The sequence below is a fragment of the Cervus canadensis genome, chromosome 32 (genome assembly GCF_019320065.1).
Source record: "Cervus canadensis isolate Bull #8, Minnesota chromosome 32, ASM1932006v1, whole genome shotgun sequence".
NCBI classification, from domain to species: domain Eukaryota; kingdom Metazoa; phylum Chordata; class Mammalia; order Artiodactyla; family Cervidae; genus Cervus; species Cervus canadensis.
This window is the reverse complement of record NC_057417.1, coordinates 27,983,722-28,003,800: the sequence shown is the minus strand read 5'-3', so window position 1 is coordinate 28,003,800 and position 20,079 is coordinate 27,983,722. Positions and strand designations below refer to the sequence as shown.

The 20,079-nt window shown below is 52.4% G+C and overlaps 1 protein-coding gene and 1 long non-coding RNA gene across 3 annotated transcripts; one reads left to right on the top strand and one right to left on the bottom strand.

The window, feature by feature from the left end:
- The first annotated feature begins 214 nt into the window (after positions 1-214).
- On the top strand, positions 215-13,645 carry SSC4D (scavenger receptor cysteine rich family member with 4 domains). Of its 2 annotated transcripts, XM_043456570.1 has the most exons (11): positions 215-555; positions 2,806-3,003; positions 4,610-4,645; positions 4,899-5,204; positions 6,112-6,189; positions 7,042-7,356; positions 9,913-9,990; positions 10,562-10,636; positions 10,752-11,063; positions 11,934-12,002; positions 12,631-13,645. In XM_043456570.1, the coding sequence occupies exons 2-11, from the start codon at positions 2,838-2,840 to the stop codon at positions 12,945-12,947; spliced, it is 1,752 nt and encodes a 583-aa protein (XP_043312505.1). In that variant the 5' UTR covers positions 215-555; positions 2,806-2,837; the 3' UTR covers positions 12,948-13,645. The 2 variants fall into 2 exon arrangements, with proteins under 2 accessions (XP_043312505.1, XP_043312506.1); XM_043456571.1 differs by lacking the exon at positions 10,752-11,063.
- A 345-nt stretch (positions 13,646-13,990) lies between these two features.
- On the bottom strand, positions 13,991-19,121 carry LOC122433536. Its single transcript, XR_006267114.1, has 3 exons — positions 18,986-19,121; positions 17,172-17,281; positions 13,991-14,897 (listed from the first exon to the last, which is right to left on the bottom strand). It is a non-coding gene; the product is annotated as an uncharacterized LOC122433536 (long non-coding RNA).
- Between the last annotated feature and the right edge of the window lie 958 nt (positions 19,122-20,079).

Sequence of the window (20,079 nt, the reverse complement as noted above, 5' to 3'; positions counted from 1 at the left end):
TGGCAGCAAAATCAGAGGTTCTGCCTGCGTGGGAAGCCCACTCAGGCTCCTACGATCATGTTTCCAAAGCCCCCAGGTGGGAGGTGGTCAAGGGCAGTCCCAGGAACCGGAGACAGGCATGCTTTTGGCACCTCTACAAAGGGGTGGAGACCTAGCCAGGCCTTTCTGAAACCTGAACCCTGGGGTGGGGGAGGGGAAGGAGGGGCGGCCTGGCCCTGAGAGTCCACGTCTGCCCCCCTCCTCCCCAGAACTCTCCTCGGCCTGGTCCCCCTTCTGGGGGCTGCTCCAGACCCCGCAGGCCACCTCCGCTCTCTTTTTGCCTCTCTCTGCCCCTAAGGTCGAGTGGGGACAGGCTGGGGCCACCAGCCAGCTCCATGGACGGGGGACTTCGCCTCTGTTCACATCCCAGCTTTGGAAAGAAAAGAAGAAAGGTCTGTGTTGCTTTGCATCTGGGAGATCCTTCCCCGTCTTAAACTTCTGGAGGCAGGAAAAAGGGATTTGACCTCGGATTGACTATAAAAGAAGGAACAGAAGGAGCCTAGAACCTTCCCACAGGTATGAATTTCTTCACTTTTGCTGGCATGTGTGAGTATGAGTGTGTGACAAGTTTTCTATTGGTCCGAGATGAAGCTGTCTTAATGATCTCCCGGGCCCCTTCTGACTGCTTCGGTGCAGTGATTCTGCAGCCCTAACTTTCATTCAGTCATTCAGTGTTTCCTTAGTACCCATCCTGTGCCAGATGCTGCCACTAGATAAGCCCTGATCCCTGCCCTCAACGGTCCCCAATCTGGATGGGGAAACATAATCGTAATAACAGCGACCGCACTTACGGCGGGTCAGGCGCTGGGCTAAGCTTTGTATTTACATTAGGCTCATGTATCCTAGCAAAAACTGGAAGAGGTTAAGTGTATTCCTAGCCCCATTTTACAGGTGAGAAGAGTGAGGCTCAGGGAGATGAGGTCACACAGTAGATTGTGGAGCCAATGCTTGGAACCACTGTGGATGCAACCTGCCTGCACCTAAAGAGGCAATTCAGGGCAACAGGGGCACCATTACAGAGTGTAGATCTCCAGAGTGTAAGGCAGGACCAAGCTCAGAGCTGGAGATGAGGCAGCCTCCATGAGGCCCGCTGAGAGCTCTTGGGTCATCTGGGACTTGAGGTCAGTGATGGTCTGGATCAGGGGTCCCCCCTCTCTCATTCCGGGGGGCCAGGGTGATGGCGGATAGAGCAGGAGGACTTCAGGATTCCCAGCCAGCTTCCCTGGGAGCTGTCTGTCCCCATACTTACAGAGCGGGGACTTCCCTGACCTGGGGGGCTAGTGTCCCAGCAGCCTGAGAGGTGGGTGGCCCCCAGGCCTGGGAGGCAGGGGCAGGCCCAGGTCACTGTGGATTCCCCTCAGCAAAGCCTGGACCACAGTTTCCCCCTCCTCACAGTTCTCGACTCCCATCTCCCATCTGTCCCCAGAAGGACAAAAGCTGATTATTCCACTGGGGGCTGTACTGGGCCCCATGAATGGAGTATTGAAAACCCTGTGTCCACATCCAGATAGATTTTCATCCTCTTCCCAACCAGACTGTTTGTCCGCCAGGATGGAGGCAGAGCCAGGGAAAGATGGCGGGGGGGCGGTATTCCTTTTGAGAGGGGCACCCACGTCCCTGGGCACCTCAGTCTCAGTATATCCCAAACAGAATCATCTTCTCTTTAAAAAAAAGTTTTTTTTTCTTTGTCTACACTGGGTCATAGTTGCAGCATGTGGGATCTAACTAGTTCCTTCACTGGGGATGGAACCTGGGTCCCCAGCATCGGGAGCATAGTGTCTTAGCCACTGGACCACCAGGGAAGTCCCTCAAACAGAACCACCTTCTAAACCAGCCACCCCTCACCGCCCCTGCCACAACCATCCAATCATTATCCACACACTGGGATGCTGGTGACACGGTGTGAATATTCACTGAGCTCTACACTTAGGATTTATGTTCTTCTTGGCTTGTAAACTTCAATCCAAAATTAAACAAAATAATCTCCCAGGGCTTCCTACCTCAAAAGGGCAGAGAATCCCAAATGGCATTTAAACCTCCAGTCCTACACCATTTTTGAATATTTGTGACTCATGAGAACCATGTCTCCTTGATGTTTTTTTCTTTACATTGACTCTTTTTTTTTTTTCTGATTTAAATTAACTGTAGTCTATTCCCTGGCAGTCCAGCAGTTAGGACTTGGCGCTTTCACTGCTGGGACCCAGGTTCAGTCCCTAGTTGGGGAACTAAGATCTCACAAGCCATGGTGCAGCAAAAATAATAATAATAATAATAAATTTAAAATTTAATTAGCTTTAAAGGGAAACCTGATATTGTTCCAGATCAATGGAAAGCCAGGATCCTTTGTCATAAGCAGAATGCACTACAAAAGGAAAAAACTAAGGCAACAGTAAATGTCCATCTATCTCCTCCCCAAATGATGTGGGTTTTGCTACCAGTGGCATCAGCACCCTGTTTCGGGATTTCCTGCCCTGGAGGAAAAACTCAAAGCCCTTAGCACAGCCGTGTGGACCTATCTTGGTTTGGGATCTCATGACCCTCCAACCTCATCTCCCACCACCTGCTTTCATACACCCTTCGCTTCAGCCAGACCTAACTCCTCATGAGGAGTTACCATGAGTATTTCCATTCTTCTCATCCTCCAACCACTGCCTCCATTCAGAATACCAAACCCCAGTGGAAATGTCATTCCCCACCCCGACGCCCCCACAAAGCTCTCCCTGGGCCCTTCCAGCTGGAAGAAGAGCCTGGAACCTTTAATTCCAGATGTTCCAGCTGTGACTGCTCACCACACCTTGATGGGACCATTGGAAAGACCACCCATTGGCTGGACACACAAGGAAGCAGAGATGCACACTGGTCCCCAGCCTGATGAGAGGAGCAGGGGATGGGGGCCCGGAGACAGGACCGCTGCCCCTTCTCCTCTCCCCCCAGCCCTGTCCTTCCTCCTCCTGTTACCACTGGGTGAGTGCCCTCCGGCCCCCCAACCCTTCCCCTTCCCTTTTCTGACACTCAGCTTTCCCAGTTGTAAAACTATGTTGGGATGTGGCCTGTAAACGAGGTGGTTTCCAGCATCCTTTCCAGCTCTGACATTTGCCCCAGGTTGATGAAAGATAAGGTCTGAGTTGGGGGAGTGGAAGGCTCAGTGTTAAAGGCAAGGGCTCGATGCACACAGAGTCTAGGCAGTGAGGATACTGGAAATAAGGACGGAGGGAAAGGACATGGGCTCACCAACGGCTGTTGGAAAGCCAGCTGGTGGAACAGATGGAATCAAACAACCGAGGGACTAACCTAACTTAGGAAAAAAGAAACTGACTCTCAGTTTCTTCATCTATAAAATGGGTACACTAGTACATGCCTCAGAGGTTGTAAGGTAAGGTATGTGGCTGTGTCTGAGAAGCTTGTGCACAAATGAGGGGCTACTAAGGGGTATTAACTTCTCACACCAGGCCAGTTTCCTTCTTAGGCCACATGCTCAGAATGGTTTGGTGAAGAGGAGTGTGGCTATCTGGGTTAGAGTTCCTGCTCCACCCTTTATTTGCTATGTGGCCTTAAGCAAGTGGCCTGACCTCACTAAACCTGAAGTTTTCCCTTCTGCAAAATCCAAACTGCCTCATAAATTGTCCTAATGATTAAGTGAGCCAGGCCACATAAAGCAATAAGCACAGTGCTGACATATACATATGTGAAAAGCTGAAGCAGAAGGACTGATAGGGACTTCCCTGGTGATCCAGTGGTTAAGACTCTGTGCCTCCAATGCAGGTGGTGTGGGTTCTATCACTGGTCAGGGAACTAAGACCCCACATGCCACAAAGCATGACCAAAAAAAAACAGAACCAAAAAAAAAAAAAACCAAAACCCACCAAAAAAGAAACCCAAAGGAAAGACTTACATAGGTAAACTTTTTAGGGGGAAACCAGAATGAAACCCAAAGTTAATTTACACCCTTAAGGGAAAGCTACTAAACATCTGGGGAGTAACAGAATCTGGGCAGGAAGCCCTAGGGGAAACCAAGATGACACAGACCTGGCCACATCACTGGGCAGAAGACCTGGAAAGGGGTATGTATATGGCGCCCAGAGATTCAGAGGAAAAAGAGAGCCCTTTTAGCTGAGAGTTCCACGAAGTCTTCCCATAGGAGGGGGCTCCATCTGCAGGGTTGGAATGAGCAGGGTGAGCAGAGGAGATGGCAAGATTACAAATCTGGTGACCAGACTGATGCAAGATTAAGAAGGAAGGTGAGGCTGGTCCAAAGATCCTAGAAGGCTTTGCAGAGAGTTTAGGGTCCAGGACTTCTGCAGGAAAAGGGGAGGCTTTGAGGAGTCCAGCAGTGGAATGGGATCAGCCTGTCTGGGTCTCAGGCAGATCTCTCTGGGATGGCCCATGGATCAATGGGTGAGGGATGAAGCTAGAAGGCCAGCTGGGGCAGTCAGGGGCTTTGGCAAAGCAGGGGCGGTGATAAGGAAGGGGGTGATGGTGAGGACTGGAGGGGAGGCCTGTAGGGGAGGCTGTGATCCTGGGGCCAAGGGAGGGGGCTGAGGGGCCAATGCTCTTCCTCACTCTGTTTCAGCTGGTGCCCTACAGCCCACCTCACTGCCCTTTCCAGGTAGGTGCCCCTGCCTCTCCCCTCCACCTTTTCCCCAGACTCTCGCTCCCAAAGCACTCAGGTGCTTAGAAGACCTCTGTTACTCAAGATGCAAGGGGACAGCCCCAGTGTGCCCATTTTACAGAAAGGGCAAAATAAGGCCCAGGAGGGACTGATCCCAAGGTCCCCACAGCTTCATGGCAAGGTGGGCATCCTCTAGGTAGGGCCCAGTGATGCCCCTCACCACCCCGTGCCAGCTCAATTCTCTCCACAGAACTCAGGCTGGTGGGGGGCCCGAGCCGCTGCCGGGGCCGCCTGGAGGTCCTACACGGGGGCTCCTGGGGCAGCGTCTGCGATGACGACTGGGACGTGGTGGATGCCAATGTGGTGTGTCGTCAGCTGGGCTGTGGCCTGGCGCTGCCCGTGCCCCGGCCCCTTGCCTTCGGCCAGGGCCGAGGCCCCATCCTGCTGGACAACGTGGAGTGCCGCGGGCAGGAAGCCGCCCTGAGCGAGTGCAGCAGCCGAGGCTGGGGCGTGCACAACTGCTTCCACTACGAGGACGTGGCGGTCCTGTGTGACGGTGAGCGTGACAGCCCGGGACCCAGAAGGGCAGGCCGACTGCCAGGCAGCAGGGCTGTGGGCTGGACACGTGAAGGGACTTCCCAGAGGTAAGAATGTTCCAGTGAAGACCAAGCCAGCAGCTGCAGTGTGTACATAGTGGGAAGACCCCCAGCCTGGCAGTCAGGAGCCTGGGCCCTGCCGTGCTCCGGCTCATGGTATGACCTCTGCTGAAAACCAGCAATGTTACTTCCACAGAGGGCTTCGATCGTCCCAACAGAGAGCCCCCTTCCCAGTTTTATATCCAGACCACTGGGGTCTGGTGGTTTAAGGCCCACTTGGCATAGACCTGCAACAAATCTCTAGGAGGCTTTGACCTCGAAAGCAGTAGTCCTGTTTTTCTAAGAAAATCAGCTGGAGGGCTTATTATAAAACCCAGATGGTGGGACTTCCCTGGCGGTCAAGACGCTGCACTCCAATTGCAAGAGGCACAGGTTCAACCCCTGGTCAGGGAACTAAGGTCCCTGAATGCTGCATGGCTCAGAAAACACACACACACAAACACATCCACAGATGGTAGCCCCATCCCAGAATTTCTGATTCTGCAGATTTGGGATGGAGCCTGAGAATTTGCATGCTGCATTTCAAACAAATTCTCAGGTGATGTGATGCTGCTTTAAAAACCAAGGAAACCAAGAACTGAAAGAAATCCTCTAAAGCAAACTCCTCTAAAGCTACTGCTTTCAGGACTCAGGCGGCCCTTTCTCCCCTCTTACCCAGAGTCCCCAGCTTTGACCCTTTGTGTGGCCAGAAGCCCAGAGATCAGGAAACTTAGGGGTCCATACACTGCCCCTCACATATCTGTGTGTGTGAGGATGGAGAACAAAAATATCCACATCTTCCTCTCTTCCACCCTGCTTCTTTCCCAGAATTCTTGCCCACGCAGCCCCCAACAAGGAGAGTGTTAACCAGCAGGGCACCCCCTACAACGCCCCAGAATGGAAAAGGTAAGTAAAGGTAATGTGGGGGACCACCTGGGTCTTAGGAGAAGGACCCAGGAGGAATCTCCCAAATCCTACCCTAGGCAGTGGGAAGAGACGGATTACTGATGGGTGAGTTTGGTCATTCCCTCACCCCTGCTCTGCCCCCTGCACCCCCACCCCCCAGGCTGCTCACTGTCTCCATAGGGAAAGAGGATTCATTCTAGTGAGATGATAAAAATAGTCAGCACAAGGCTGGAGAAAATAAAAGAGGTGGGCTAGTGTTAGTCATTCAGTCGTGTCCAACTCTTTGTGGCCCCATGGACTGTAGCCCTCCAGACTCCTCTGTTCATGGAATTCTCTAGGCAAGAACACTGGAGTGGATTGTCATTTCCTTCTCCAAAAGAGGTGGGGGCTGAAGCTTAATCCAATGGGAGAGTCAGATATACATAGAAATGCTGATAATGATCTTAGAGCAAGAAAATGAAAAATTCTCTTAAAGAAGGACAGATAAAAAGGCAATGAAGTCCAGAGGAGGAAGAGGATCCCATTCATCAGAGATTAGGGAGGACTTCCTGGAGGCAGAGTTGTTCCTGAAGTAAGGAACCAGCACATTCTATACAGTTTAGGAGCGCATGGACAAGGGCAAGCAGAAAGTGACAAGAGTCATAGGATTCTATCCTCAGATCCCCAAAAGCGCCCCTAATTTAGACTGTGAGGAGGCAGTGCTTTGGGGGTAAGTGGGTGAGCAGGTCCTAGGTCCTGAGACACCAGGTACTGTGGATATGCAGAGGGCCTGGGGCAATAGGAGGACCACTGGATTGGGATGGGCAGCAAAGCCCTGCGGGAGGTGCTCCTGGTTCCCGCCCCCGTCACCAGGTGAGGGCAGCGTGCGCCTGGTCGGGGGCGCAGGCCCGTGCCAGGGCCGAGTGGAGATCCTGCACGGCGGCCTGTGGGGCACCGTGTGTGACGACGACTGGGGGCTGCCGGACGCCGCCGTGGTGTGCCGCCAGCTGGGCTGCGGAGCGGCCCTGGCGGCCACCACCAACGCCTTCTTCGGCTACGGCACGGGGCACATCCTGCTGGACAACGTGCACTGTGAGGGCGGCGAGCCCCGTCTAGCAGTCTGCCTGAGTCTGGGCTGGGGCGTGCACAACTGTGGCCACCACGAGGACGCCGGCGCGCTCTGCGCAGGTGCGGAGTTGGGGGCGGGGATGGGGCGGGGATGGGGCGGGGCGGTATTCTGAAGCAGGAGACTGGGAGAGGGGCCTTGGACGCGACCGGGATGTTGAGTGGCTTGATGTTTCCCTGAGCTCTTTCGAAAAGGCCCCCAAATTAGTTTTTATTTCTCAGTACTGCTCTAGAAGTGCCTCAGAAAATTCTAGTAGACTTCACGACTATGTAATACCCCACCAATACTCCAGAGTTGTCTAACAGTACTCCAAATATGTCTCCAGAATTTTCTGGCACTCAGTTCAGTTCAGTCACTCAGTCGCATCCGACTCTTTGCGACCCCATGGACTGCAGCACGCCAGGCTTCCCTGTCCATCACCAACTCCCAGAGTTTACTCAAACTCATGTCCATTGAGTGGGTGATGCCATCCAACCATCTCATCCTCTGTCGTCCCTTTCTCCTGCCTTCAAGCTTTCCCAGGATCAGGGTCTTTTCAAATGAGTCGGCTCTTTGCTTTCAGGTGGCCAAATAATTAGAGCTTCAGCATCAGTCCTTCCAATGAATATTCCCAGTTGATTTCCTTTAGGGTTGACTAGTTTGATCTCCTTCCTGTCCAAGGGACTCGCAAGAGTTTTCTCCAACACCACAGTTCAAAAGCATCAGTTCTTCGGCACTCAGCTTTCTTTACAGTCCAACTCTCACATCCATACATGACTACTGGAAAAACCATAGCTTTAACTAGATGGACCTTTGTTGGCAAAGTAATGTCTCTGCTTTTTAATATGCCGTCTAGGTTGGTCATACCTTTTCTTCTGAGGAGCAAGCGTCTTTTAATTTCATGGCTGCAGTCACCATCTGCAGTGATTTTGGAGCCCAAGAAAATAAAGTCAGTCACTGTTTCCACTGTTTCCCCATCTATTTGCCATGAAGTGATGGGACCAGATGCCATGATCTTAGTTTTCTGAATGTTGAGCTTTACGCCAACTTTTTCACTCTCCTCTTTCATCAAGAGGCTCTCTAGTTCTCTTTCGCTTTCTGCCATAAGTGTGGTGTCATCTGCATATCTGAGGTTATTGACATTTCTCAAGCCTTGACATACTCCTTCTCCTATTTGGAACCAGTCTGTTGTTCACGTCCATTTCTAACTGTTGCTTCCTTACCTGCATACAGATTTCTCAAGAGGCAGGTCAGGTGGTCTGGTATTTCCATCTCTTTCAGAATTTTCAGAATTTTCCACAGTTTATTGTGATCCACACAAAGGCTTTGGCATAGTCAATAAAGCAGAAATAGATGTTTTTCTGGAACTCTCTTGCTTTTTCGGTAATCCAACGGATGTTGGCAATTTGATCTCTGGTTCCTCTGCCTTTTCTAAAACCAGCTTGAACATCTGGAAGTTCACGGTTCATGTACTGTTGAAGCCTGACTTGGAGAATTTTGAGCATTACTTTACTAGCGTGTGAGATGAGTGCAATTGTGCAGTAGTTTGAGCATTCTTTGGCATTGCCTTTCTTTGGGATTGGAATGAAAACGTACCTTTTCCAGTCCTGTGGCCACTGCTGAGTTTCTGGCACTAAGTACTCTTTTTTTTTTAACTTTTTAACTTTTTTTTTTTTTACAATGTTGTAATTCTTTTCAGTGTACAGCACAATGATTTAGTTATACATATGCATGTGCGTGCTCAGTCATGTCTGACTCTTTGAACCCTTAGACTATACTTACACGTATATACATGGATTTTTCTTGATTCCTTTCCCATATATGTTATTATTACAGTATGTTGAGTGCTATACAGTAGGTTCTTGTTGATTACCTAGTCTAGCACTAAGCACTCTTTGTGAAATACTTCAGAGTAAAGTAATAGTACTTTAAAATGGCTCCAGAGATACACCAGAATTCTTTCACTGAAACTCAGGTATGTCCCCAGAATTCCCTATCTCTTCAATCTGGATTATGACAGTATTTCCCCTCACCTGGTCCTTCTTCCACAACGAAAGGTTTTCTGAACAAATAGAAATAATAGGGCTGTTAATGGCACTTTACAGATGGACTCCACTCTGCCAGATATAAAGTGCTTACCCATGCCTCATGGCAAACCACGAGGCATCAATCCCGATTTACAGATGGGAAAGCTGAGGCCCAATGAGGCAGAGTGAGCCCTGGCAAAGCCTCGGCTAACCTCGCTGCATAATCCTGAGCATGCCCCTTGCCCCTTCTAATCTTATTTATCTGTAAGACGGGGATAGTTTTGTTCTTCAAGCTCCTCAGGACTGTGCATGGCCCTCCCTGGTGGGCAAGGCCTTCTTTATCTCCCCAACTTGGACACACATTGGGCTTCTGAGAACCCTGGAAAGAAAACATGCCTGTAAAGGCGTTGTATAAACTGTAGAGTGTATGCCTAGGCAGCACAAATAATTGACCAGAATTGGCAAAGCGGGGCAGACTTCCTTGGACCCCAGCTGAGGCTGAGCCTCCAGCTCTGGAAGTAAAATCTATTTGTCTTCTCAGGGAAACCCTCTCATCCTCTCCAGGAACCAGAACCTTGGCCTCTGACCCCACTCCCTTCTCTCCTACTCTAGTCCTGGGCCACCCGACTCTCGCAGCACCGCCACTGTTGGCCACAAGAGCGGACTGGGCCTGGAACACAGAGCCAGAGGGTAAGGAGCCCTGCCCTCCAGGCTGGAATGGTAGGGGTGAGGTGGGTAGGACTGGGAATTGGAAAGACTGTCTGGATCCACGGGGAGGGGGCCCAGGCTAGCAGGCCAGGGCTTTTGACCAGATGGTAAAGAGGTGGGTGAGAGAACAGATGAGCAGATGGAGCTAGGATGAAATCCAGAGCTCTGGAAAGTTCAGCAGGGTGGGAGGAGGCACTTCTTCGAAGCTCTGAAATAAAATTTGGCAGGGGTCGGGTGGAGTGGGGTGCTGAGTTTGGATATCGAGGGGACTTGTTAAAATTGAGATACAAGTTGAATGAAGGATATAAGTACTTTTGGAATGAGGGCTGGAACTATCGTTGGCACTGAAATCTGGAAGTAGGATTTGGTTCATTCCTTTCAAGCTTCCTGAGGACCCCACCACAGCAGACAACATGGTAACTCTAGAATTGAGGCTGAGTAGGGTGAAGGCGTGGTAGAGGTCGGACATCTCCGTAGGCGCGCCCTGTGCCCTGCTGCAGGCCAGAAGTCCCCTTTGTCCCATTCAAACGCTCTAGATGCCTTGTCTCCGCAGCTACAGGAGTTGGTGCCCTGCCTTCCAGGGAGCCCACACGGCTCACCACTGACGCCTGGGCGGCAGGGAAGAAAAGTAAGTGGCAGGACAGGGGTTCCGTTGCGGGTGGGAGAGGGTGGGGCCGGGGCTCTGCCAGGGAGCCGGCGGCCCCAGCCCAGCCCCTCTGGCCGCGGGCCTGTGCGCCCTGCAGGCGGGCGGCTGCGGCTGGTGGGTGGCCCTGGCCCGTGCCGCGGTCGCGTGGAGGTGCTGTACGCCGGGGGCTGGGGCACCGTGTGCGACGATGACTGGGACTTCGCGGACGCGCGCGTGGCCTGCCGCGAGGCGGGCTGCGGGCCGGCGCTGGGCGCCACGGGCCTCGGCCACTTCGGCTACGGCCGCGGCCCCGTGCTGCTGGATAACGTGGGTTGCGCCGGCACGGAAGCCCGCCTCAGCGACTGCTTCCACCTGGGCTGGGGCCAGCACAACTGCGGCCACCATGAGGATGCGGGCGCGCTCTGCTCAGGTGAGGCCGCGGCAGGACCACGTGTGCACTGCGGCACAGGCGAGGCGGAGCGCCGTCTGAGAAGTGGGCGGGGCCGCGCGCAGGCGCTTACTTAGGCATGGGCGGGGCCTGCTGTGAAGTGGGCGTGGCCGCGCGCTGGCGCGTACCGCAGTGCCGACGGGACGAGCAGTCTGAGGATGGGCGGAGCCTCGCGAAGGCACGGTCTTTGGCGCGGGCAGGGCGGGGTTCGTTGGGAAATGGGCGGGGTCGCGCGTGAGCGCTCACCGCGGCACTGCAGCGTGAGCGCGGCGGGAGAGTTCATGCTCCGCAGTGAGAGGTGGAGCCCACCATCGGGTGGAGCCCACTCTCTCTGCGGCTGCGCAGCATGGGCGGGGCCGGGAAGGGAGCGCCCTCTGCGGCAGTGCGGGGCGGGGCCCGAGCTGAGTCCGAAGTTCCCGAGCACAGTGTGGGAGAGTTAAGGGCGTGGTTGGGGAGCTTTTGCTGTGCTGCGTCAAGGATCCGAAAAGCTCTAGTTAGCAACGAGAGTTGATCAGCTTTCGGGGAGCATACGTTTGTCCCTTGGGAAGTCACTGGAAAAGGGATAGTTGCAGAGTCTGACACATTTAAAAATGCGTCTCCTTATTGACGGAGGTGGAAATTGATATTTTCGCCCTTGTTTGGTGCCCTGGTGGTAGCTTTGGCCACAGAGGGCTCTGCCTTGGGCCCAGAGCGAGAAAAACCAACCCCCGTTTCTGTTCCAAGGAGCGGGGGCCTATGAAGTCCTTTCTGATCCTAGATCAGGCTTCCCTTGGAGGGTAAGAGGTAACCAGGTCTCAAGGGACTGGTTCCCCAGTGTCACAGCCACCTCTTTCTCTGTCCTTGCTGAGCCAGGTCCAGAGGAGCTAGTTCAGCAGGAGGGTGCTGAGACCACCCGGGTGCCCACTCCTCGGCCCAGGGATGGTAGGTGTTCACAGTCCCTAAGAGTGAGGTGGAGGCATCAGGGTAGGAGGGACCAGATCTGGAGGGAGGTCACAGCCCCGGGTTACACAGCAGATTTGCACCAGGTCCTAGAACCCTTGTCCTTTCCTGCTAGTCTCAGGCCTCATCAATAGAGATGTGATGTCTGGAAAGAAGGAGGGGGGTTTTAAGCTAGAGCAATCGAGAGATTTCTAGAGTTGGGACCAAAATAGAGGGACGGGGTTCCTGTCCTGAAGAGATTAATGAAAGAATTCAGGCTTTAATTTGGGGAGTCCAGAGGGGAGGGGAGATGGTGATGACCTTCGGGGACACAATCTCATTTGACAACAGCCGTAGGACTGAGGTATTGGGATTGTAAACAGACAACTAAGGAGAGAACAGACATGGAGCTCCCAGCTTGCACAGAGTACCCCACAAGGGCTTGCACACATCTCCTGATGCCCATCTTATGTTATCTCATTTGTCTGCCCTCATCCACTGGCTCCCAGGGCAGCGAGATGTCCCAACCCACCACCCTTTGTCTCCTCTTAACTACCCCTCCCCTGGCCTAGCTTGGGAGTGGCCTGGCCTGGGCCAGCCCCTTCCAGCCCCAGGCCTTGTCCCCCAACAGGGCACCTACGTCTGGTCAACGGAGCCCACCGATGTGAGGGGCGTGTGGAGCTCTTCCTAGGGCAGCGGTGGGGCACCATCTGTGATGATGCTTGGGACCTGCGGGCAGCCGGCGTCTTGTGTCGCCAGCTGGGCTGTGGCCAGGCCCTGGCAGCCCCTGGTGAGGCTCACTTTGGCCCAGGCCGAGGCCCTATTCTCCTGGACAACGTCAAGTGCCGTGGGGATGAGGGTGCCCTGCTTCTGTGCTCTCACATCCGTTGGGATGCCCACAACTGTGACCACAGCGAGGATGCCAGTGTCCTGTGCCAGCCGGCGTGACCCAGCTCACTCTGCAGACCACCTCTTCTGGGAGCCTACTGCGGCCTGCCCCTCTTCCTCCAGGAAGTCGTCCTCCTGTGACAGCAGCAGTTCACTCTGCCCTGCCCTCCCCTTGCCTGGGAGAGAGCCTGCCCAAATGGTGTGGTCCTGCCCAGGGAAGCATAGCCCATCAACTTAGTGGGTGACCTCACTGTCATCACCTATGGTGGGCCCAGTTCAGTGAAAGCTCCCACTTTCTGCTCAGCTCAAACAAAGTGGTGGGAAGTGAATAACTCCTAACTGTCCTCTTTGGCAGGGGTCCCATTACGGGAACCCTGACCCAGCCTTCCTGGCCTGTGCTCCAGAAGGTTCAGCTGTAAATGGGGTATATCCCTTCCCTCCCGCCTCTATTCATCTTGGAATCCTCAAGAAGAGGGAAGGCAGGAGAGGCCTACAGTTCTGACCTTAAACTGCCAAGGGCTGCAGAAGAACCAGGGTCATTGCCCTGGCCTGCTCCAAGAGGGCCAGATGGTGCTTGGCTGGACAAGGGGACTGGAAGGGGCCAAAGCAGTGACAGTGGCCCCTCCCTGCAGCTGGAACCAGCAACTCTGATTTCTGCTGCCCCCACGACAGAGCCTCCATTTTGTAGATGCAAAGAACCCTGGGGGCCTGTAGCCACCCGTTCATAGGTGCCAAGTCAATAAAGCATTGTTTCCCCCTCCTTGTCTTTTAACCGAGGTCAATGTTGGGGCTTAAGTGCACTGTTTGTGGCAGCAGGAAAGACTCTGGTTAGGACTCTGGAGGAAACCCGCTGGGGGGTGGAGGACGGGTCAAGAGCATCATCAGAGAGCTTTCCACAGGCCCATCGCATCCTGGAAATGCTGACTCACAGTGTCAGGCCGCCAGGAAGGCCCCTAGAAGGTCCCCTGGGCCATCCTCACTTTTACGTTCACAGAAATCTGGGTCCTTGACGGGGTCTACTCGAGGTCATGAAACACGGTGGTCACGGCAGTGGAGTGACTAGAAGAGAAAAAAAATTGACAGGAGGCAGAAAGGATGATGGGGAAAAGGAAGCAGCACTGGGGCTTCCCCAAGGGCTGCTCTTGGGGTGCCTCACCTGGAGCCCCAGGGCCACAGAGAAGTGGGGGATGCTGCCAGAGCCTCTGTCAGCTCCAGGGTGCATGACTTGCCAATAGCAACTGTCTGACCAAAAAAACCCCGCCTTCCACATTAGCCTGCAGGCTCTGTATGAGTTTTCTCTCATTGCTGTAAATTATCACAAATTTAATGACTTTAAACAACATAAATTTATCATCTTACAGTTCCTGAGGTCACAGGTCAGAAATGGGTTTCCCTGGTCTAAATTCAAGAGTGTTGGCAGGGCGGTATTCTTTCTAGAGGATCTGGAGGAGAATCGATTTCCTCACCTTCACCAGCTTCTAGAGGCTGCCTGCATTCCATGCCTGCTCAAGACCTCCTTCCGGTCAGCAATTGCATCACTCCCACCCCAGCTTCCATCATCTCTTTTCCTGACTCTCCTGCCTCCCTCTTCCATCCTTAAAAGTCTTTTATGATTATATCAGGCCCACCTAGATAATCCAAGATAATCTCCCCATCTCAAGGTCCTTAATTTAACCACATCTGCACAATCTTTTTAACCATGTAAAGTCACATTTTCACCAGCTCCAGGGATTAGGACATGGACATCTTTGGGGGGAAGGCATTATTCTGCTTCCCACAGGCTCCAAACCCAAGTCCTGGCTGCCAGCCAAAGAGCGAGGCAGACACTTAAGCTCCAAACTCCATCAGCTCTTGGCAGTATTGGTTTTGTCTCCATTTGTCAGGGAGCTCCCTGTGTCATTGGAGGGATGAGGGCTGAAAGAGGGAAAGGAATGACAATGCTGAAGAATTCAGGCAGTCGGGGCTTCTGGTTCAGGATGGTGGAGTAGAAGGACGTGTGCTCATCTCCTCCTGTGAGAGCACCAAAGAATGGAGGGAGTGAGGCAGAGAAACAGGGATGTTCTAGCCACCCAGAGCCCCAGACCTGAGTGCAGCATGCTATCATTCTCACAGCCCATGGTTACTACCTCTCCAGGTACATCACCGACTTGATAAGACATGAGTTTGAGCAAGCTACGGGAGTCGGTGATAGACAGGGAAGCCTGGCGTGCTGCAGTCCATGGGGTCGCAAAGAGTCGGACACGACTGAGCAACTGAACTGACTGACTGAGGTACACCCACATTCAAGTATGCCTCTCCACTGTCTTGAGGTGTATCACAGCTTCCCACCCCTGGACTCCCCTTCCCCATCTAAACAAAGTGCTTTCATCGGTGCTCAACTCAAGGGAAGTATTAGCATCCCTTTTTACAGACAGGGAAAACTGAGGCTCAGAGAAGGGAAATGACTAATCCAGGTTTGCAGAGCATAGCAGGACTGGAAGCTAATATTCTTTCTTTTCTTGGCTGTACCACATGGCATGCAGGAGCTTAATTCCTTGACCAGGGATCGAACCCATGCCCCCTGCATTGGGAGCATGGAGTCTTAGCACTGGACCGCCAGGGAAGGCCCTTTGCTCAACTCCTTAGTTCAGTCTACAAAGTCTCCTGCACAGACTGGCCCTGCTTGTGTTTTTGACATCATCCATCACCACTTGGTGCCAGGATCTCGCCAGGCTGAACTACTTTCAGTTCCTCTAATGTCTGGGCTTTCTTCCCACCGGGCCTCTGCACATGCTGTTCTCTCTGCCTGGAATACACGTCACCCTCTCCCCTCCTTCCCCCTTAGTCAACTCTTATTTAGCCTCATGGCTCAGCTTTCCTTTTCTCCAGAAGGCCTTCATGGGTATCCCCCTCCGGCACCCATGGTCAGGACTAGGAGCCCCCATCACACCCTGTACCTGCCCAGGGACGGCACCGACCCCCGCATCTCAGCGGGCTGCTCTGACTTGGCTGTGTCCTCCTGGGGCTGGGGCTGTTGTGTTCAACTTTGTGTGCAAGACCTCATACACAGCAGGTGCTCAAATAATGTTTGGCCAGTGAACAGAGGACCTGAGCAAATATTTCTGGAGCACCCGTGTGCTAGTCTGAGCACTGGGCTGGACTCTGTGAGATCTAGACCTGTTCCTGTTTGCATGGCCCAGAGGTTACCTTCAAGGCAAGTCCCGTGATAAGGCACTGAACGAATCAACAGCCAAGAGATTTGGAGCAGTGATTCCTGCTACAAGGAACATGAGGCAGGGTGTTATGGGAGGGATTGGCTGGTGAGGGAAAGCCTCTGAGGAGGTAAGACTTGAGCTGGGCCTGGGTGGGAACCAGCCATGAGCCTTTTGTTGACCATGAAAAGGTTTAGGGTAGACCATTCCCGGTCCTTCACTAGGGATTTAGCCTGGCCTGCAGAAGGACCAGCAAGAAGGGCATTGTGACTGGAGCAAGTGCCAAGAGACAAGTCAGGAAAGCTGGTAAGGGTCAGACCACTCAGGGCTTTCTGGGCCACAGGGAGGAGTTTTATTCTAAGGGCAATGAGCCTCTTGGACATCTCCCGCATCTTTCAACTTCCTGACTGCACCTTGCCTCATAAGATTAATTAAAAGGGCCCATTAAAATAGAATACTGAGGATCCCTACCAAAAATCTCAGGAATTCTTATGGAGGTTAGTGAAGTGAGTGAAAGTCACTCAATCATGTCTGACTCTGTGACCCCATGGACTACACAGCCCATGGAATTCTCCAGGAGAAGCCTTTCCCTTCTCCAGGGGATCTTCCCAATCCAGGGATTGAACCCAGGTCTTCCGCATTGCAGACAGATCCTTTACCAGCTGAGCCACAAGGGAAGCCCAAGAATACTGGAGTGGGTAGCCTATCCCTTCTCCAGAGGATCTTCCCGACCCAGGAATCGAACCGTGCTCTCCTGCATTGCAGGCGGATCCTTTACCAACTGAGCTATGAGGGAAGCCCCTTATGGAGGTTAGGTCCTGCTAAGTCCCCCTGACTTTTGCTGATTTCTCAATCTCCCATCTGCTTTTACCTCCGTTGTGACTCCCCCTTTTACCTGTTCACTGACTAAGCCCTTCACCCCCAAAGTTCCACCGATTCCAGGCTGCACATGGTGCACACTTGGCCACTGACTTGGAGCAAGCATTCAACAAGCAGCTGAGGGACTTCTCTGGTGGTCCAGTACTAAAGACTCCACCTTCCAATGCAAGGGACTCGGATTCAATCTGTAGTTGGGAACTAAGATCCCACATACCTCGGGGGAACTAAGCCCTCATGCCCGTGGGCTCTGGAACCCATGCGGTGCCACAACTCGAGAGAAGCCCGCGTACAGCAACGGAAGATCCCACATGCCACAGCTAAGACCTGACGCAGCCATAAGTAAATAAATAAATGTTAAAAAACAAAGATCCAGCATGCCCCAACAAAGATCGAAGATCCCCGTGTGCCAAAACTAAGACCTGGCACAGCCAAATAAATAAATACAAAGAACAACATTAAAGAATCAAACAACTGAAAATTGTTAAACTCATGTCTATTATCATTATTATTATTATTTTGGCCACACCACACAGCCTGTGGGATACTAGTTCTCTAACCAGGGATAAAACCCAGGTCCCCTGCTGCGGAAGCTCAGAGTCCTAACCACTGGACCATTAAGAAGTCCCTACATATCCTGTTTTTAAAGAGCCCTTTTGTACATTCACATGCACATACAGGGCCACCATCACCACCACTGCACACACAGGCACATTCCCACATCATTTTTATTTCGATTTTCTCTACTCTAGCCCTAACAGCCTACCCCAAATGAGACCCTCCCTGTCTCCTCCCCCAAAGTTTGCAAGCTCTCTGACTCCCACATTTTTGCCTTTTCTTAAACAACAGCATTATTGAGATACAATTCACATAACATTCACCCTTTTAAAGTGTACAGTTCAGTGGTCCGTTAGCTATTTGCAAGGTTGTGCAACTATCACCACTATCTAATTCCAGTATATTTCATCACCCCACCAAAAAAACCTCATGCCCATTAGCAGTCACTCCCCATTTCCCTACCCCTGGGGCCTCTGGCAGCCACTAAATTCACTTTCTGTCCCGATGGCTTCTAGACATTTTGTAGACATACAATCAGGCAATATGGGAGACCCAGGTTTGATCCGTGGGTCGGGAAGATCCCCTGCAGAAATGGCAACCCCCTCCAGTATTCTTGCCTGGGAAATCCAATGGACAGAGGAGCCTGGTGGGCTATCCATAGCATTGCAGAGTCAGACACGACTTAGCAACTAAACAACAATAGCAAAAATGGTAATTACATATTTAACATTTTGAAGGATTACCAAATTGTTGTGCACAGTGGATGGGCCATTTTACATTCCCACGTGCACCGCACAGGGGTTCCAATTCTCCACATTTTTGTTGTCTTATTATCCCCAACCCCTTAAAAAAATTCTAGTCATCGTATTGACTGTGAAGTGTTATCTCCTGGTTTTAGTTTGTATTTCCCTAAAGACTAATTATGTCAAGTGTCTTTTGCTGTTGTTCTTATTGACAATTTGTACATCTTCTTTGGAGAAATGTCTATCAAGTCCTTTGCCCATTTTTCGCTTGGGTTCTTGCCCATTTCTTAGGCAGAACTGTCTATTTTGTCTACTGCAGAGTCTCCAGGACTAGCTTTCCAAAACTGTCCCTTTTGTTTTGCTAATCAAAGCTGTTTCTCCTAATTGAATTCTGCAGCCACCTATGAAACCAAGTGGTTATATACATTGTATTCATTGTCTCATTTCACTGTCTCAACCTAAGAGATGGAGATAAAAATCTTTCTATGATTTTACACAGGAGGATTTAGGGACTGGCTAGCATCACACAGCTAGATAATGGGTGAGATTCGTTCCCTTAACTGTCAAACTCCAAAAAAGCCCCATGCTTTTCCTACTAACTAGTACGATCGTGTCTCCTGACTTCTCCTGGACGTGTTTATCGCTACTGTAAGAAAGGGAAACGCAGGGTCAGAAAAGGATCAGTTTTTCTGGGTCACAAAGATCAGGGATCAGGTCTAGGGATTCTCACCTCCGCCCCCAAATCCTCCTCCAAGTCCCACACGCTCAGTGGCGTGGACCTGGAGGGGGTGACTTGGCTCGGCCTTTCCGGCCCGGTCGGGTCGCGCCTTCCTGCTGAGTCACGGCGGAGGGGCAGGGCGGGGTGGACGCCCCAAGAGGAGAGAGACTAGGAGCCGCCCTGCGTGGGAACCGAAGCCCCGCCTCTGACTCCGGGGTAGCCTCTTGATTGGAGAGTCGTGGACTGACATAGCCAATCACAGCAAGCTGCGGCGTGCGGTGCGGGTGGGGCGGAGCCAAAGGCAAAGGCACCACCTCCCCTCCTATCCCGAGAATCTGCCCTTTCCCGGCGCGCCCCTCGGGGCTTTTGGGAGCGTGCTGGGCTCCACTACTGGAAAGGCGGGTGTGCCTGGTACTGGCGTGGAAGCGTGGTGCCACCTATGCGGGGTCAGGGGGAAAGGGTCAGGAAGAATACCCAAGAACCTGGGGTGAAGGCGAGCTTTTCTAGTCTGTGCGGACATTCTCAGTTTACAAAAAGCGTTTGACACTCCACCCGCCCCCAATCGGGCCAGGCTGGGATCTTTATTCTTGTTTTAGGGGAGGATTACCCTGCAGAAGACTGTTAAGATTATAAGGCCAGTTTTTATTAAAACCGGCATTTGGAAAAAAAAAAAAAAACCGGCATTTGGAAGGGGCAGGCCCAGGTACTTGCAGACATGCATACTAGGCTGAGAGTTTCAAGACCAGCAGCTTAGAGGCACCCCGACAAAGGCCTGGGCGTGCAAGGTTGGCCCTGAGGGTCTTTGAGATGTAGACAAGGGGCAGGGAGGATGGTCTCTGGATCTCAGCAGTTTGTTCATCAAACTCATAGTCTAGGCCCTGTCTCTTCCTACCCCCACCTCGCCCCCGCCCCTCCCCCTCCCCTGCACCGCTCTCCACCCACCTCTCTGGCCTCTGCCCTTGGTCTTGGTCTGCTTAAGCTTACCTTACTCTCAAAGACTGCAAGCAGCCTTTCTTCCTCTCAACCTCACTCAGCTACTCAGCAAATATTATTTGAGCCCTTCCTTGTGTCAGACTGGAGCAAACAGTGCATCACAGGGCCAACCA